At 45.1% G+C, this 17,206-nt stretch overlaps 1 protein-coding gene across 2 annotated transcripts in view; it reads left to right on the top strand.

Annotated features, from left to right (window-relative positions):
* Positions 1 to 12,572: 12,572 nt before the first annotated feature.
* The window catches only part of LOC144948879 (mediator of RNA polymerase II transcription subunit 12-like protein), a 75,645-nt gene continuing 71,011 nt past the window's right edge, over positions 12,573 to 17,206 (top strand). For both annotated transcript variants that reach the window (XM_078878586.1, XM_078878587.1), the window contains exon 1: positions 12,573 to 12,854. In XM_078878586.1, coding sequence (XP_078734712.1) covers positions 12,756 to 12,854 — 99 coding nt within the window. In that variant the 5' untranslated portion in view covers positions 12,573 to 12,755. The remainder of the gene's footprint in view (positions 12,855 to 17,206) is intronic.

Here is a 17,206-nt window from a genome sequence, read left to right on the forward strand (position 1 = left end):
ATGAATATGAATCCCTGCAGTCACGAAAGCTTTAAATCTAAATTTTGACACATTCATACTTACGCGATGTAACCCAAAAACGTGAATTGTGAATAATATCGGTCGCGAAGGCCTCCGTGATGAAGTGTCCCACTCGCGGCTCCCACCCGGGTGGGGGCCGTGAGCCCAATGTCTTCCCCTTCCTTAAAAGCCAGGAGCACTAAGCCCCTGGGGCTGCCCTCCGCAGAGTTTCTGTTCCCCGTCCCCCTCCTCGTGTCGTCACGGTTTGTGCTTTGTATCGGGGCTCTTGCTGAGTGAAAATAACATCGTTTTAATGTGATCCCTTGTTGTGATAATAGGGTGTTTTTTTCCCCTTTCTGGCAGTAAAACAGCTGTGTTAAGATGTCAAAACACCAAACTGAAACCTTTGCAAGGAATCATGTCTGCATTAAGCACATATTCATCTGGTGAAAATGGAAACAAAAAACATGCTATGACAGTGTGTGCATTGTCTTTGAAACTGATTGGTCCACACCAGAGACAGCTTTCTCTAGAGCCAACCACCTTCGAGGATTCTCCAGAATTTAACAAGCAATCTAAACTAAAACTAGACTTTGTTTTTATTACACGCTTTTATTTAACTCACTCTGTCTGTTGTCGTATCCTCAAATCGTGTAACTCAATTTTAACCCACTTCCCAATGTGGTATCGACTGCAAACTTGGTATACTTATGTCATACTGATGACAATATTATATTCTATCATAAAAAATAAAATAAAACATATTTTTCAACATTATTTTATTACACGCTTTTTATTAACTCACTCTGTCTGTTGTTGTCGTATCATCAAATCTTGTAACTCAATTTTAACCCACTTCCCAATGTGGTATCGACTGCAAACTTGGTATACTTATGTCATTCTGATGACAAGACTACATTCTATCATTAAAAATATATTTTTTCAACATTATTTTGAATATGTTATGTTTCGGCTTCGGTCTAATTGTCCACGCTCAACTGACGTTGGCTGTAAATCACCACGCTCCCTTACGTTATGGCAAGCCTCGGGGCCACTTCCTGGAGTCGTGGAGTTCTGCCATTACTCGTACGGTACATTTCATTAAAGCGTGTTTAAAAAACAGTATTTTTAAATATTTCTTATATTTCACCAGGTAAAACCTACTGAGTTATAAAGCTCTTGTTTCAGAAGCGAGCTGGATATCACAAATGATAGCTCAACGAAGTGGCTTATCATTGGGGGAATTCATAGCAGCCAAATACTCTAAACGGATGTTTCTAAATTCGGATGGAAACACTGGAGGACCCGGAGGGAAAATCCACGCGACCACGGAAAGAAAGAATAGGCAAATTCTAAATATTAGAGGCGTCAGTTCTAGATTTGAAGCTTTCGTGACTGCAAGGATTCATACTCGTAGGTGTTTTCGGTAAAGTCACGTAGGTAAAAACATAATAAAAATAAATAAAAATAATAATTGAAAATAACTCAATTAAATCACGACGTTTCGGAGGCAACACAAGTCTCCGTCTTCAGGTGGGACCGTCACAGCTAAATTGTAAATTTACAGTAAATTTAATTTACAGTAAATTTAATTTACAGTAAATTTAGCTGTGACGGTCCCACCTGAAGACGGAGACTTGTGTTGCCTCCGAAACGTCGTGATTTAATTGAGTTATTTTCAATTATTATTTTATTTTATTATTATTTTAACCTAAGAGTACAAGGCGTCAGGGTGCGGATTGAACCCACGACCTCCTGATTGAACCCACGACCTCCTGTATACAAGACGAGGGAGTTAACATCTCACCACCGCAGCGCCCACTCAACTCCACTGCTAGTTGAATGACTTCCCAAGCCATATTTCATTAAAATATCGAGTGTCACTAGGTCTTAAAACTATTGTTGCGTCATACATTTCTAATAAAAAATAACTTCCACGGCAAGCAGATGTGCGGTAAAGGAAATTGATGGTGCATGCAGACAACAGTGAGTGTCACGATTATTCAATCTCAATTGAATAATTGAATAATCGTGCATATCCAGAACCTCTCCTGTGCACTAGTATCTCTTGTGTAGTCTTAACATTCCACAGTCTAAACGATACTATACGGACAGGAATGGATATTCTGTAATGATAGCAGCAATTAAGAGTATTTGCGATGGTGATATTGTGGTGCGTAGTTTTTTCGGCAGCATTCATTCACGTAAATAAAACTGAAACGGTATTCGTGCGTTGTGTAACAAAAAAACTTTCATATATTTTCTCATGCGGAGAGACAGATACACCTATTTTGTTATATTCTCCACAACGACGCGAATTATTCTTTAATTATATGCAACGTACTGTGGTTAAGGGGCCGTCCATGAATGACGTCACGCGATTTTGGACGATTTTTGACCCCCCCCCCCTAGTCACACGACGTCACAAAAAGTCAGACCCCCCTCAAATATGACGTTACAAAGCTCTGCCCCCCCCCCCCAAAAAAAAACATGCTTCAAATCGCTTTAAACTATTGTCATTGTAGTGCGTATTTAATGTGGCGCTGCTGCACTCTGATGTTGTAAGAGAAAACATATATTAAAAAGTATATTTAATTAAGTAGAACGTGTTGTCTGTTTTTATTTAAAGTTGCGCACTTTGATGTGACGTCACATTTCTCAAACCCCCCCGCCTCGTCACACATCGTCACAAATATCTGACCCCCCCCCCCCCCAGGTGCGTGACGTCATTTATGGACGTCCCCTTTGTTGTTGTCCATTAATTCTTTGTGAAAGCGCCTTCTTTAAGGCGCCACGTAACATTGCTTCGAGACGAGGAGGCTGCCGTGATCCAGAAGGTTGCGTGGCCTAATTGCATCTGGCCTGACCAACTGAATGTGAAATCGTGGTCGTTCGCAGAGGTCGCAATCGGGTACCCGATACCCGTACCCTACCCGATACCAGGCTACCCGTACCCGGCCGGGTGCGGGTAGCCGTTTGCGACCCTGGTGCGGCCGGGTACGGGTAAGCCGTGAGTCACGCATTTCACAAGTAGTACTAATCCCATATCTGCATTTCCCATAAATATGCAAACTTCCTCTTGATATGCAAGTTATTTTGTCAAGGCGTTCTTCCCCCTCCAACCCAGCTTAAATATACGCTCCAAGCCTGGTGGTGTTTCATTCAGACTCTGTCTTCCCGACAGACCTGTTCTTCACCTGAGGACGGCTGCTTGCGTTGTGGCCGAAACGTCGTGAGAATGATTTAATTACGTTTTATTTTTATTATTTTATTATTTCCATTCTACGTGACTTTACCGAAAGAACCAAGAAGATGGTGAGTAACTGTTTGTCACTCATTTCTCAACGTCTTGTCTCTTCTCACAATTCAAGTTCCTAGAATAAACCCACCCGCGCCTGCAACGTGGCTTCATCCCAGAGGTCGCAATCGGGTACCCGATACCCTACACGATACCCGGCCGGGTACGGGTAGCCGGGTATCGGGTAGGGTACGGGTATCGGGTACCCGTTTGCGACCCTGGTGCGGCCGGGTATGGGTAAGGAATCAAACCCCGTTTGCGACCTCTGGTCGTTGGTTGGCATCTGTGCACGACTCAGGAGATTGGATCAGGGTTAAACTGGGTGAGGCGCTCCACCTGCTGGCAATGTGCAATTGTACAAGGGGCCACCCCCCATTGCATTTTCTTGCACCGGGGTGGGGGGCACCGTGAAAAACCACTCTTCATTCCAGTGACGCTCGCTGGTTGAGAAGCAGACTCCCTCCCCCGAACCCCGGAAAGGGGCCGTCCATAAATGACGTCACGCACCTTGGAGGGGGGGTCAGACATTTGTGAAGATGTGTAACGAGGGGGGGGGGGGTTGAGAAATGTGACGTCACATCAAAATGCGCAACTTTAAATCAATATAGACATCACGTTCTACTTAATTAAATAGACGTTTTCATAAATGTTTTCTCCTACAACATCAGAGTGCAGCCGCACATTAAATACGCACTACAATGACAACAGTTTAAAGCCATTTGAGGCATGTTTTATTTGCGGGGGGGCAGAGCTTTGTGACGTCATATTTGAGGGGGGGGGGTCTGACTTTTTGTGACGCCGTGTGGCGAGGGGGGGGGGGTTGTCAAAAATTGTCCAAAATCGTCCAAAATCGCGTGACGTCATTTATGGACGGCCCCAAAGAACCATAAACCAACCCCCCTCGTGGAAATATTGGTGTCGTTCGCCGGAGAGCCCCGGCTGCAATGTTAAACAACCTCAGTCACGAACCGAAGTGTATGGAACAGGAGGAATTCTCGGCTGTTGATACTCCGACTGATGCTCCTGCTGCTGTTGTGGAGTAACTCATGCAGCCAGCTGTGGCCGCAGGGTTTGCTAGTACATGTTGTTAACGTCGTTTATTGTGGAAATTCGGTCACAGTTCCTATGACCACTGTTTCATTGCTTTTATGGCTTTATTTTGGTCATTTTCGAAACGTTTTTTGGTTTGGCCATGTTTGTTTGTTGTAGTACAGAGTTAGACTGATGGCCTTAATCTAAGTTGTCCTGTGGTTGTTGTTGTTTGACTTGCATCCCACTGGGATTTTTGCACAGTGTTGGTGTACGGCGCTTTTTCTGCAATATTTTGCTGTCTTTTCTTGGATTTTCTATTTGCACTTAGTCACTTTAAGATGTTTTCTTGTTCATGTTTTTGTTTTTTGTTTGTTGCGTTTGCACCCGATTCAAAAGCCGAATGGCTCACAGGGCTATACCTAATAAATGAACTTGAACTTGAACCTTTCGCGACCAATCCCGTCCAAAAACAAACGACTGAAGCGGGGCAATCACAGCGCGAACTTTTTCTGAATTATAAGGAAGCATAGGTCGCAACCGGGTACCCGATACCCGTACCCTACCCGATATCCGGTTACCCGTACCCGGTCGGGTACGGGTACGGGTAGCCGTTTGCGACCCTGGTGCCGTTGGGTACGGGTAGGCCGTGAGTCACTGGTGAGTAACCGTTTGTCACTCATTTTGGGTAGGGTACGGGTAAGGAATCAAACCCCGTTTGCGACCTCTGTAAGGAAGGCAGGAGTGTCGCGAGGAAGTTGGGTGTTGGACTATGAAGGTTTAATTGTGTAGGGGTGTGAGGGGAAGGATTCCCACCAATAGGAGGGTTAGTGGGAGGGGTAATCGAGGAGATACAAGGGGAGAACGGGCGGGAAGAAGGGGCCTTTGGCGGGAACGAGATTGGGACGGCTGGGGACAGGTGTGGATGGGAGAAAAGGTTTAAAGGACGAACCCCCTGCAATCTTGTTTCGGCTCTCCTTTACAATTGTACCTCAGGTCAGGGACGTGTGGTCAGGGGAGGCAGGGGAGGCAGAGCCTCAACTGTCATACTCAAATGGAAATAGCTGTGACGAAAAAAAAAGAAAAAAAATTTAAGATTTTTTCCACTGATCTGTGTTATAAATGTTATTTTTGTACGATTCCAATCATTTTTAGAGTTAAAATCGCCAAATTTGCGGAGCTCCGCTGCAAATGCAGGAAGAGACGAGAGGTGAGGCAGCGACGAGCTCAGCCTCCCCTCTGATTGCGCAACCCCTCAGTAACTGGATGGAGAGCGGGCAATAAGCGCGTGCCTGTTACTATCTCAGTATGTCACCAATGTAATGTTTTGTAGACCCCTTCATTTCATGTCATCGCCTTCCATACTCCAGGTAACTTATTTCACGTGCGTGTATAAAGAGATTTAGGCTCGCTGGTCTCGTCATGAAACTGCAATGAAAAAGCACCAGGTGAGGCAGCTATCACATCTGCCTCACTGAGGGGGACGTGTCTAACACGCCCCTTCATTCTAGATTTGAAGCTTTCGTGACTGCAAGGAATCATATTCTTAGGTTTTTTCGGTAAAGTCACGTAGGTAAAACATCAAAATTAATGAAAATAAAATAAAACAAAAATCACGACGTTTCGGAGGCAACACAAGTCTCCGTCATCAGGTGGGACCGTCACAGCCGAATTAGCTGCATCAAGTGAGGCAATAATTCAAGAAGTAATCCCTTATAAGCAAGTTGAAGGGGGGAGGAGAGGGGGGGGGAGCTCATCAGAATGTGGTAGCCAATGAATGGAACGTATCGGGAGGGAGGGGGGCGGGGCTCAAAGACAGCACGGAGTGCTAAGTACAACGCATCGGGAGGGGGAGGGGGGGGGAGCGGGGCCAAAACAATGGACGACGGCTTGGACGCGGTTGCTGCTGCACACGCCAACACAATGGACAGAGAGGGGGGAGGGGAGGTCTGATACACATGATAGACAAAAGAACGAAAATGCCCATGTTTATACCAATGCTGGCTGAACAATGAAGAGAGCACTGCCAAAAAATAACTGGGGATGTTAACACTCGGTAAAGTAAAGTAAAATAGTGCCTGTCAGATAAGATGGTCCAAAAAAGTGTAATTAAGTCTTTTTTGCGTGGTTGATAACATCTTTCCAATGATTACTAAGTTTGTACCCATCATCACGGTTGAAATTATGTCTGTGTTTGTATATTTGTATGGCTTCGTGTACAAACCTTTGATGGTAGCCGGGAGGTTTGCAGAGAACCTTGGTCTCGGAAAAGACAATTTCATGAGAGCCCACCGAGTTGTAGCAATGATCGGCAACGGCAGAAGAATCAGTTCTGCCGTGTTTCAGATCTGACTTGTGCTCGCGGACACGATCAGAAACATGACGTTTCGTTTCTCCAATGTAGCAATCACCACAAATGCAACTCAATTTGTAGACTCCAGGATACTGTAAGTCAGGAACGACATCCTTCACAGATGGAATCAGATCACGGATTTTATGCACTGTACTGAATCGGACTTGGATCTTATGTTTATTTAGAATTTTGGAGATCGTTTTGGTCACGCCTGCTATGTATGGTAACGTAATGGTTTTGGTCGGAGTTTCAAGTGGCTGTTTCTGTGTGGTGGGAGAGACAGCTTGGCGGATAGTACAGTCAGAGTATCCGTTCATCCTGAGGGCCCGATGTACATGTCTTAATTCACCGGTCAGGTGGTGTTTGTCAGAAATGCCATGGGCTCTGTGGTATAGCGTTTTGATGAGAGAATTCTTTTGAGATGGGTGGTGGTGGGAATCCGGTTTCAAGTAGGAATCTGTGTGGGTGGCTTTCCTGTAGACAGAATGTCCCAAGGATCCGTCAGGCCTCCTCTCAAACAGAATATCCAAGAATGGTAGTTTACCGTCTTTCTCCACTTCCATGGTGAATCTGATGGATGGGTGTCTAGAATTGATGTGGTCCAAGAAGTGGTTCAATGCTGGGAGGCCATGTGGCCAGATGACGAAAGTGTCATCCACATACCTCTTCCACAGGGAAGGACGCAGGGTAGATGTCTGGATGGCGTCTGATTCAAACTTTTCCATGAACATGTTGTAGAAGGTGCCATTCCAGGTAAAATAGGTGTTGGTGAGGCAATCCCTAACCAGCGCAGGTGCATCAGAAGTCAATCCATGTTGGACTAAGTCCTCAATTATTGTTAGGGTGTCCGGTACTGGGACTTTGGTAAACAAAGATATTACATCAAAGCTGACGAGGATGTCATCAGGAGATAGTACCATGTCCTTAACCATAGAGACTAATTGGGTTGAGTTGAGTACTGCCGAAGAGGTCTTGCCTGTGAAAGGGAGCAGAGTATCTGATAGAAAACGGGCTAGTTTGTACGTAGGAGAGTTTATCGTCGACACAATGGGTCGTAGCGGGGTGCCTTCCTTATGGATTTTGGGAAGACCATAGAGTCTGGGAGGTCTTGCCGCCGATGGTTTTAGAGAGGGACGTTTGCTTGGTTCGATTAGCGAAGTCGAACTCGTGATGATACTGTTGGTTTTCGTCGTTAGGCTTTTAGTGGGATCGTTTTTAATTTTGGAGTAACTCCCATCATTAAGAAGGTCCAGGATTTTGTTGTTGTATGAATCTTTATCCATGATGACCGTGGCATTGCCCTTGTCTGCCGAGAGGATGACTATATCATCTCTCTTTTTTAGGTCCGCGAGTTCAGAGCGTTCGTTTTTGCTGATGTTACTAGTGGGTTTCTTAGCATTCTTAAGAATAGTAGCTATTTCAGCTCTTGCTACATCCGCATGGATGTGTCCTATGCCTCTGAGGGCTACATCAATCTGAGAAATCATATCCTCTACTGGTATATATTTAGGGGTGACGGCGAAATTTAGTCCTTTGGCCAGTACCGTTTTTAGAGTGTCAGAAATTGGGATGTTACTCTGATTAATCACGGTCTTGTTAACATCCAGCTTTGCGATGTGTGGCTCTGGTTTCTTCTTAGATAGGAGGTTGAATTTAGAAATCAGGTTAGCTTTGCATTTGGCTGACATTGAGTCAGCAGAAGCAGAAGTCATGTTATCAACGTGGTTCCAATCAGAAGGTGACATTTTTTGTGTTAACATTAAATGTGTTTGTAAGAGAGTCTTGTCTAAATTATCGAGTTCAGATCGGAGTAACCTTATTCTCTCCGAGATTAGTGAAAGGCTAGCTTTAAATAAGATCCGTTTAGAGTTCGGTGAGGACACAGCAGCGGGTGTGAATGTGAAAGCGATGGGTATTACCTTGTTATCTCGGCATCTCTTGAGGAAGGCCAGCGTCTCGAGAAGCTGTGACTTCTTGTCTCGTTGTCTGTTAAAAACTCTAACAGATAGGTGGAATTCCTCCCTGTAGAAGGCATTAATTCTAGATTTGAAGCTTTCGTGACTGCAAGGAATCATATTCTTAGGTTTTTTTCGGTAAAGTCACGTAGGTAAAACATCAAAATTAATGAAAATAAAATAAAATAAAAACAAAAATCACGACGTTTCGGAGGCAACACAAGTCTCCGTCATCAGGTGGGACCGTCACAGCCGAATTAGATGCATTAAGTGAGGCCATGATTCAAGAAGTAATCCCTTATAAGCAAGTTGAAGGGGGGAGGAGAGGGGGGGGGGGAAGCTCATCAGAATGTGGTAGCCAATGAATGGAACGTATCGGGAGGGAGGGGGGCGGGGCTCAAAGACAGCACGGAGTGCTAAGTACAACGCATCGGGAGGGGGAGCGGGGCCAAAACAATGGACGACGGCTTGGACGCGGTTGCTACTGCACACGCCAACACAATGGACAGAGAGGGGGGAGGGGAGGTCTGATACACATGATAGACAAAAGAACGAAAATGACCATGTTTATACCAATGCTGGCTGAACAATGAAGAGAGCACTGCCAAAAAATAACTGGGGATGTTAACACTCGGTAAAGTAAAGTAAAATAGTGCCTGTCAGATAAGATGGTCCAAAAAAGTGTAATTAAGTCTTTTTTGCGTGGTTGATAACATCTTTCCAATGATTACTAAGTTTGTACCCATCATCACGGTTGAAATTATGTCTGTGTTTGTATATTTGTATGGCTTCATGTACAAACCTTTGATGGTAGCCGGGAAGTTTGCAGAGAACCTTGGTCTCGGAAAAGACAATTTCATGAGAGCCCACCGAGTTGTAGCAATGATCGGCAACGGCAGAAGAATCAGTTCTGCCGTGTTTCAGATCTGACTTGTGCTCGCGGACACGATCAGAAACATGACGTTTCGTTTCTCCAATGTAGCAATCACATCAAAACGCTATACCACAGAGCCCATGGCATTTCTGACAAACACCACCTGACCGGTGAATTAAGACATGTACATGTGTTGTGGTGATTGCTACATTGGAGAAACGAAACGTCATGTTTCTGATCGTGTCCGCGAGCACAAGTCAGATCTGAAACACGGCAGAACTGATTCTTCTGCCGTTGCCGATCATTGCTACAACTCGGTGGGCTCTCATGAAATTGTCTTTTCCGAGACCAAGGTTCTCTGCAAACCTCCCGGCTACCATCAAAGGTTTGTACACGAAGCCATACAAATATACAAACACAGACATAATTTCAACCGTGATGATGGGTACAAACTTAGTAATCATTGGAAAGATGTTATCAACCACGCAAAAAAGACTTAATTACACTTTTTTGGACCATCTTATCTGACAGGCACTATTTTACTTTACTTTACCGAGTGTTAACATCCCCAGTTATTTTTTGGCAGTGCTCTCTTCATTGTTCAGCCAGCATTGGTATAAACATGGGCATTTTCGTTCTTTTGTCTATCATGTGTATCAGACCTCCCCTCCCCCCTCTCTGTCCATTGTGTTGGCGTGTGCAGTAGCAACCGCGTCCAAGCCGTCGTCCATTGTTTTGGCCCCGCTCCCCCTCCCGATGCGTTGTACTTAGCACTCCGTGCTGTCTTTGAGCCCCGCCCCCCTCCCTCCCGATACGTTCCATTCATTGGCTACCACATTCTGATGAGCTCCCCCTCCCCTCTCCTCCCCCCTTCAACTTGCTTATAAGGGATTACTTCTTGAATCATTGCCTCACTTGATGCAGCTAATTCGGCTGTGACGGTCCCACCTGATGACGGAGACTTGTGTTGCCTCCGAAACGTCGTGATTTTTGTTTTTATTTTATTTTCATTAACTTTGATGTTTTACCTACGTGACTTTACCGAAAAAACCTAAGAATATAACGCCCCCTTCAGTGAGGATACGCCCCCTCCGTGAGGCCACGCCCCCTGAGCGAGGATACGCCCCCTCTGTGAGGACACGCCCCCTCCGTGAGGCCACGCCCCCCAGTGAGGACACGCGCCCTCAGCGAGGACACGCCCCCTCAGTGTGTGAATCTGGCTCTGACACGAGCCAGTGCCTCCCCAGCCATTGACCTCAACGCACGTCACTGCCTCAGATCTATCTTATATTGTTATGATAATTGTTTATTACCCTTTTATCTGGCAACAAAACTGACACCTTTTTTACAAGGATTCATGTCTGCATTAACCACACTACTTGCAGTCAAAATGCAAACAAAAAACATAACTCTGATAATATATGCATTGTCCTTGAAGCTGATTGGTCCACACCCTAGACAGATTTCTTTTGAGCCTCGTCTCAATTGGTGCTCGACCAGATGACGCCAAAAGGCGTACAGCTCAAAGACAATGCACTATCAAAGTAATGAGGGCTCAGGGTAAGCATCTACATCATTAGACCTCCTTATCAGAGTGTGTTTTTTGTTTGCATTTTGACTGCAAGTATTGTGGTTAATGCAGACATGAATCCTTGTAAAAAGGTTTCAGTTTTTTGCCAGAAAAAAGGGGAAAACCCCTATTATTATATTTGGGTACTGACAAAGGAGGTATAATAATAAAGTGCAGTATTTGATTAAATGCCAATGGACCCTCATGTGATTAAATAAAGTATGTGTTCAAATATCTCAAAGCAATTGATTACATGTCAAAGGACCCTCACATAAAATAAAGTATTTGTTCAAATATCTCAAATAAAGCAATTGATTAAATCGCAATGGACCCTCACATGGTTAAATAAAGTATTTGTTCAAATATCTAAAATGTATTTTATTAAATCGCAATGGACCCTCACATGGTTAAATAAAGTATTTGTTCAAATATCTAAAATGTATTTTATTAAATATCAATGGGCCATCACATGGTTAAATAAAGTATGTGTTCAAATATCTCAAATGAAGTATTTGATTAAACCTCCATAGAACCCCACGTGGTTAAATAAAGTATTTGTTCAAATATCTCAAATGGAGTATTTGATTTAATCTCAATGGACCTTCACATGATTAAATAAAGTATTTGTTCAAATATCTCAAATGTATTTTATTAAATATCAATGGACCATCAAATGGTTAAATAAAGTATTTGTTCAAATATCTCAAATGGAGTATTTGATTAAATCTCAATGGACCCTCACATGGTTAAATAAAGTATTTGTTCAAATATCTAAAATGTATTTTATTAAATATCAATGGACCATCAAATGGTTAAATAAAGTATTTGTTCAAATATCTCAAATGGAGTATTTGATTACATCTCAATGGACCCTCACATGGTTAAATAAAGTATTTGTTCAAATATCTAAAATGTATTTTATTAAATCGCAATGGACCATCAAATGGTTAAATAAAGTATTTGTTCAAATATCTCAAATTGAGTATTTGATTAAACCTCCATAGAACCCCACGTGGTTAAATAAAGTATTTGTTCAAATATCTAAAATGTATTTTATTAAATCGCAATGGACCATCACATGGTTAAGTAAAGTATTTGTTCAAATATCTCAAATGTATTTTATTAAATCGCAATGGACCATCAAATGGTTAAATAAAGTATTTGTTCAAATATCTCAAATGGAGTATTTGATTAAACCTCAATAGAACCCCACGTGGTTAAATAAAGTACACGGCACATTCTAGATTTGGGTTGCAAGCTTTATGGGTCACCACATGTTTAAATGTTAACCAGTGTTGTGGTGACGTCACGGGGGGAGCATACCGATTCGATCCAACAGTTCCCTGCGCTCAACAAAAACCACTTTCGATTCCACAAAGCCGTATCGCGATCACCGGCACGGAGAGCGGGAGGTTGGTTGCTTTAATTAAATAAACGACTCGATTCGCGACGATTCCTTCGCGAATCGATTCCCACCTCTTCCTCTGCTCTTCCCCCGGAAGTGTTAAAGCTTCGGGGTTGAGTGACGCCGGCTTGCGGGAGGTGCGCGCAGAGAAGGAGGAGGAGGGAGTGAGAGACGTAGCGACGAGAAGAAGGACGAGAGAAGAGGTGGAGGGCTCTCTCCTCCGCCTCCTCGTCGAGCGAGCGAGCGGCCGTGGAGACGAGAGGAGACGCAAATGGCCGCCCTGGCGCTGCTCAGCTACGAGAACAGGCCCCTCAAGAGGCCTCGTCTGGGACCCCCAGATGTCTACCCGCAGGACCCCAAGCAAAAGGAGGTGCCTTGTTCAGCAGCAGCAGCAGTATCATCATCAGCAGCAGTAGTATCATCATCATCAGCAGTAGTAGCAGCAGCAGCAGTATCATCAGCAGCAGCAGCAGTATCAGCAGCAGTAGTATCAGCAGTAGTATCAGCAGCAGTAGTATCAGTAGCAGTAGTATCAGCAGCAGTAGTATCAGCAGCAGTAGTATCATCAATAGCAGCATCAGCAGTAGTATCAGCAGCAGTAGCAGCATCATCAGCAGTAGTAGCAGCAGTATCAGCAGCAGTAGTATCATCAATAGCAGCATCAGCAGTAGTATCAGCAGCATCAGCAGTAGCAGCATCATCAGCAGTAGTAGCAGCAGTAGTAGCAGCAGCAGTAGTATCATCATCAGCAGCAGTAGTATCAGCAGCAGCAGTAGTATCATCAGCAGCAGTAGTATCATCAGCAGCAGTAGTATCAGCAGTAGTATCAGCAGCAGCAGTAGTATCATCATCAACAGCAGGATCAGCAGCAGTATCATCATCAGCAGCAATAGCAGTAGTATCAGCAGCAGTAGGATCATCAGCAGCAGTAGGATCATCAGCAGCAGCAGCGGACGATGTATCAGCATCGCCACCGTTGTCACCAGGACGGTCACCATCATTGTCTACAAGAGTACTTTCACAGGCGCCGGTAACATCATCATCAACATCATCAACATCATAATCGCGAGCACACTAGTCGTTGTATCGTCATCAGTGGCACCTGTATCGTCGTTATTATCGCCGTCATGAAAAGTATCACCGGTCACCATCTTAATCAGCAGCAGCAGCAGCACAAGCAACGGTATAATCATCGTCAATAGCAGCAGGTGTATCATCATCAGCAACATAGTTAATTCAAAGTATCGGCATCCTCGTTCCTTCCAGCAGTTGTGTTATCATCAGTAGCAGCTGATGGTTAACGATGATGATCGTGAAGCAACCACAGCTGCGCCATCATCATCAGCTGTCGTGATTTTATCAGCTGTCACCATCGGCATCATAATCACCACTCCCATGATTGTCGCCATCGTCATCATCCTGTCGCTGGTGGTTGTTCGCTACGATCGCACCCAACACGGGCATCATCATCATCATTGTTCGTATCGTCACCCTCATCACTTCATACACTTATAATCCTCAATCCATCGTTAATGTGTGCACGTATATTGAAAGTCTGTCATATTCGTCAGCATTATAGCATACGTCACGATCGTAGATTTATTTCCCATAGAAATCGTCGTCATCATCATCATCCTCATCATCATCATTGATACTCGTTAATATCGACATCTTAGTCATAAGACTCAGCATCGCCAATACATCTGCCATGCCATTATCCTCACGACCATCATTGTTACAATCGCAATCATATTTAGTCATAGTTAAAACAAGCTCATAATTCTTACTCCAATGATACACTGTCTTTATATTTTACATTACAATCATAATAGTAATCATCATTAGCATTATCAATCAAAATATCGTTATTTACAATCGTAGCTCTTGTAAACCAATCTTTACCATAGCAATAATCTTCATCATCGTCCTCACCAGCGTGATAAATACAGAAAATCGTCGTCACCTTTCCACAATCAACATCCTGAAACAAAAATAATAGGCCAACTTAAAGGAGGCGAAGGGGGTCAGTCATGTCCACGGTCGGTGTTGGATGGGTGGGTGGCTAGGTGGGTGGGTGGCTGGCTAGGTGGGTGGGTGGCTGGCTAGGTGGGTGGGTGGCTGGCTAGGTGGCTGGCTGGCTAGGTGGGGGGCTGGCTAGGTGGGTGGGGGGCTGGCTAGGTGGGTGGGTGGCTGGCTAGGTGGGTGGGTAGATGGCTAGGTGGGTGGATTACTGGCTAGGTGGGTGGATGGCTGGCTGGATTGGTGGCTGGCTGGGTGGCTAGTTGGATGGCTGACTGAGTTGCTGGGTGGCTGACTGAGTTGCTGGCTGACTGAGTAGCTGGCTGACTGAGTAGCTGACTGGGTGGATGGCTGGCTGCTTGGCTGTCTGTCGAGCGAGCGAGAGCAAGAATGGCACCACGCAGGTTGTTGCTGGGGCTTAGTCAATTGACAGTCAATGGGGGTTTGCTGAGCGCAGTCAGCCCCTTCGCTAAATGCGTCTCCTTCCTTCTGCCCGGCTCTTTTGTGGCCCGTGTGTTTTGTTGTCATGTAAGCCGGGCTTGAGCCGACCCGGCTCGGGCGTGGTGCCATCCATCCACAACAACCCACACGGTCGGGTTTTTATTTTATTTCCCGGCCTCAATAAGGTGTCTCGCTAACAAGCCTTGCTTCGGCTCTCCCACGAAGCAGCCCCGTGTAGGCTTAACGGTGATCTTTTGTTGTTGTGTGAGTCAAGAACACGTTGTGGTGGGAACAGATGGTCCGTTATTATTTTTTGCTCTCCTCGTTTTGTTTCCTGGCGTGGTGGGTTCGATGGGATTAAGATAATGCTACAAAATGCCTGTCAACCCACACGTTTTTCCCGTATTCTTGTACAGAGAAATTGTAGGATGAACGTTGATATTTATAAGGGCATGGGGTGACCAATAAGGTCGGAATTTGTCTGTGATAAGGGAGGCACTGATAAGGCTTTTGCCAAGTATGCTACAACAGTTTATTTCTTCCCATGTATTAATATGCCCCAATCTGCTCACTCACTCCCGGTCCTTTATCGACCAACTGCTGGCTGAAGCCCTGAAACCACACCGTCTTGGTCATGGAAGGGGGGGGGGATGGTGTTTGACCATACCTCACTGCGCTGGTCGGCGCAGATTGATCAACCATCATCATCGCATTCAGATATCGCTCGGACACTGACCTTAACCCTGGCCGTGGTTCAAACTCCCTTTGCCCGCCAAAGCACTCCGACTGCGAGCTCCACCACCAATGTGTTTACAGTACTTGCCTATTGTGTTGTGGTGCAGTCAGCTTGTGTACGGCCAGGCTTGAGCCTGGACGATGTTTGGATAGGCGACTGCCGTGCGTTAAACAGGGGTTCGGCTCCTGCGTGTGTCCGGCTCTGTTGTGGGCAAGCAGAGGGAGTGCAGGAAACAAAAATCCCTTGTACCGTGGTGAAGTATGGTCAAATAAACCTTCAAGACCCACACGGTGTGGGCAGAAAGAGAAGCAGGAGGAGGCCCTCATTCATTTGCAGATTGACAGTCGGGGCTGTGAGTGCGGTCATGAATTTTAGTCGATGGCAGGTCGCCTGTAGTGGTGCTTTAAAGTGTGGGTTCTCCAACATCTTCCAAGGGGTTCTGGCCAACGTAGAAGAGTAGGCCAAGTCGCATCAAGTGCATTGTAGGGCTGCACCCTTTACCTTTTACAAGAGTGCACAAGCAAGATTCGCAGCGCACAAGTATTGCCTGAACTATAAATGCACAATTCTAGCCTATGTCTGCAACACAGCACATGCACAATACAGATGTAGGCAGCAGCGTTGCACGTACAATATCGCAAAGCGCGTGGACTTGATTGTACACCGTAGTTTATAAAGTACCATGGGCATTGTGCAAAGCTTCTTTTTATAAAAACCAGACCCTGGGGGGAGGGGGTGGTTCTGTTATTGTGAGTGGTGGCACATCCAAGGAGCTATCTAGATTTGAAGTTTTCGTGACTGCAGGGATCCATACTCTTTGGTTCTTTCGGTAAAGTCACGTAGGTAGAAAATAAATTAATGTATTTTGGAAATGGCATAAAAGAGGAAAACCAAACGGTGAGCACATCTTGTGTTTTGTCGTCTGATGAGTGGTGTGTGTGCGTGCCTTCCGGCGAACCGAGTTCCATTCCCGCTCACGGCAAACACCATTGACGATTATTTGAACCGGTACTGGTCCTTCCCTAGGTCGACTTGGCCTCAAATGAGTACCTGGTGCGGTGTGTAAACATCGCCACTGGGGAGACAAAGGCGGCTGAGCATGGTGTTGGCCACCCGCTCCCTCGTGTACCGTGTTGTGTCTTAATAGGTGCTCGCTAACAGCACTTGCCCTACAGGCTATACGGGGGATCTTTGTTTGCCTTCCTGGCACCTTAAGGCAATCAGTCTTTTTCCTATGTGCAATGTTCTTTGAGTGTCTCATTGTGTGTGTGCATACGTGCATCATGCTGACCAAAGGAGGAGCCCTTATACTCTGTATATTTGCTTCTTCACACTATTCTACACTGGAATTAGTCTAATTTACAGGTGTGACGATTCGTCAATTAAATCGACCACGAGTCGATTAAAACGACTAATCGACTAATCATTGCAATCGACTACATATTTGGCGGTCTATTACTCGGTCCCCCTTGAAAAATTACGGCCAATGCAGCATCCCCCCCCTCCCTCTGAAGGTGGGAAACCTC

Source organism: Lampetra fluviatilis, chromosome 51, assembly GCF_964198595.1.
Source record: "Lampetra fluviatilis chromosome 51, kcLamFluv1.1, whole genome shotgun sequence".
NCBI lineage: Eukaryota > Metazoa > Chordata > Hyperoartia > Petromyzontiformes > Petromyzontidae > Lampetra > Lampetra fluviatilis.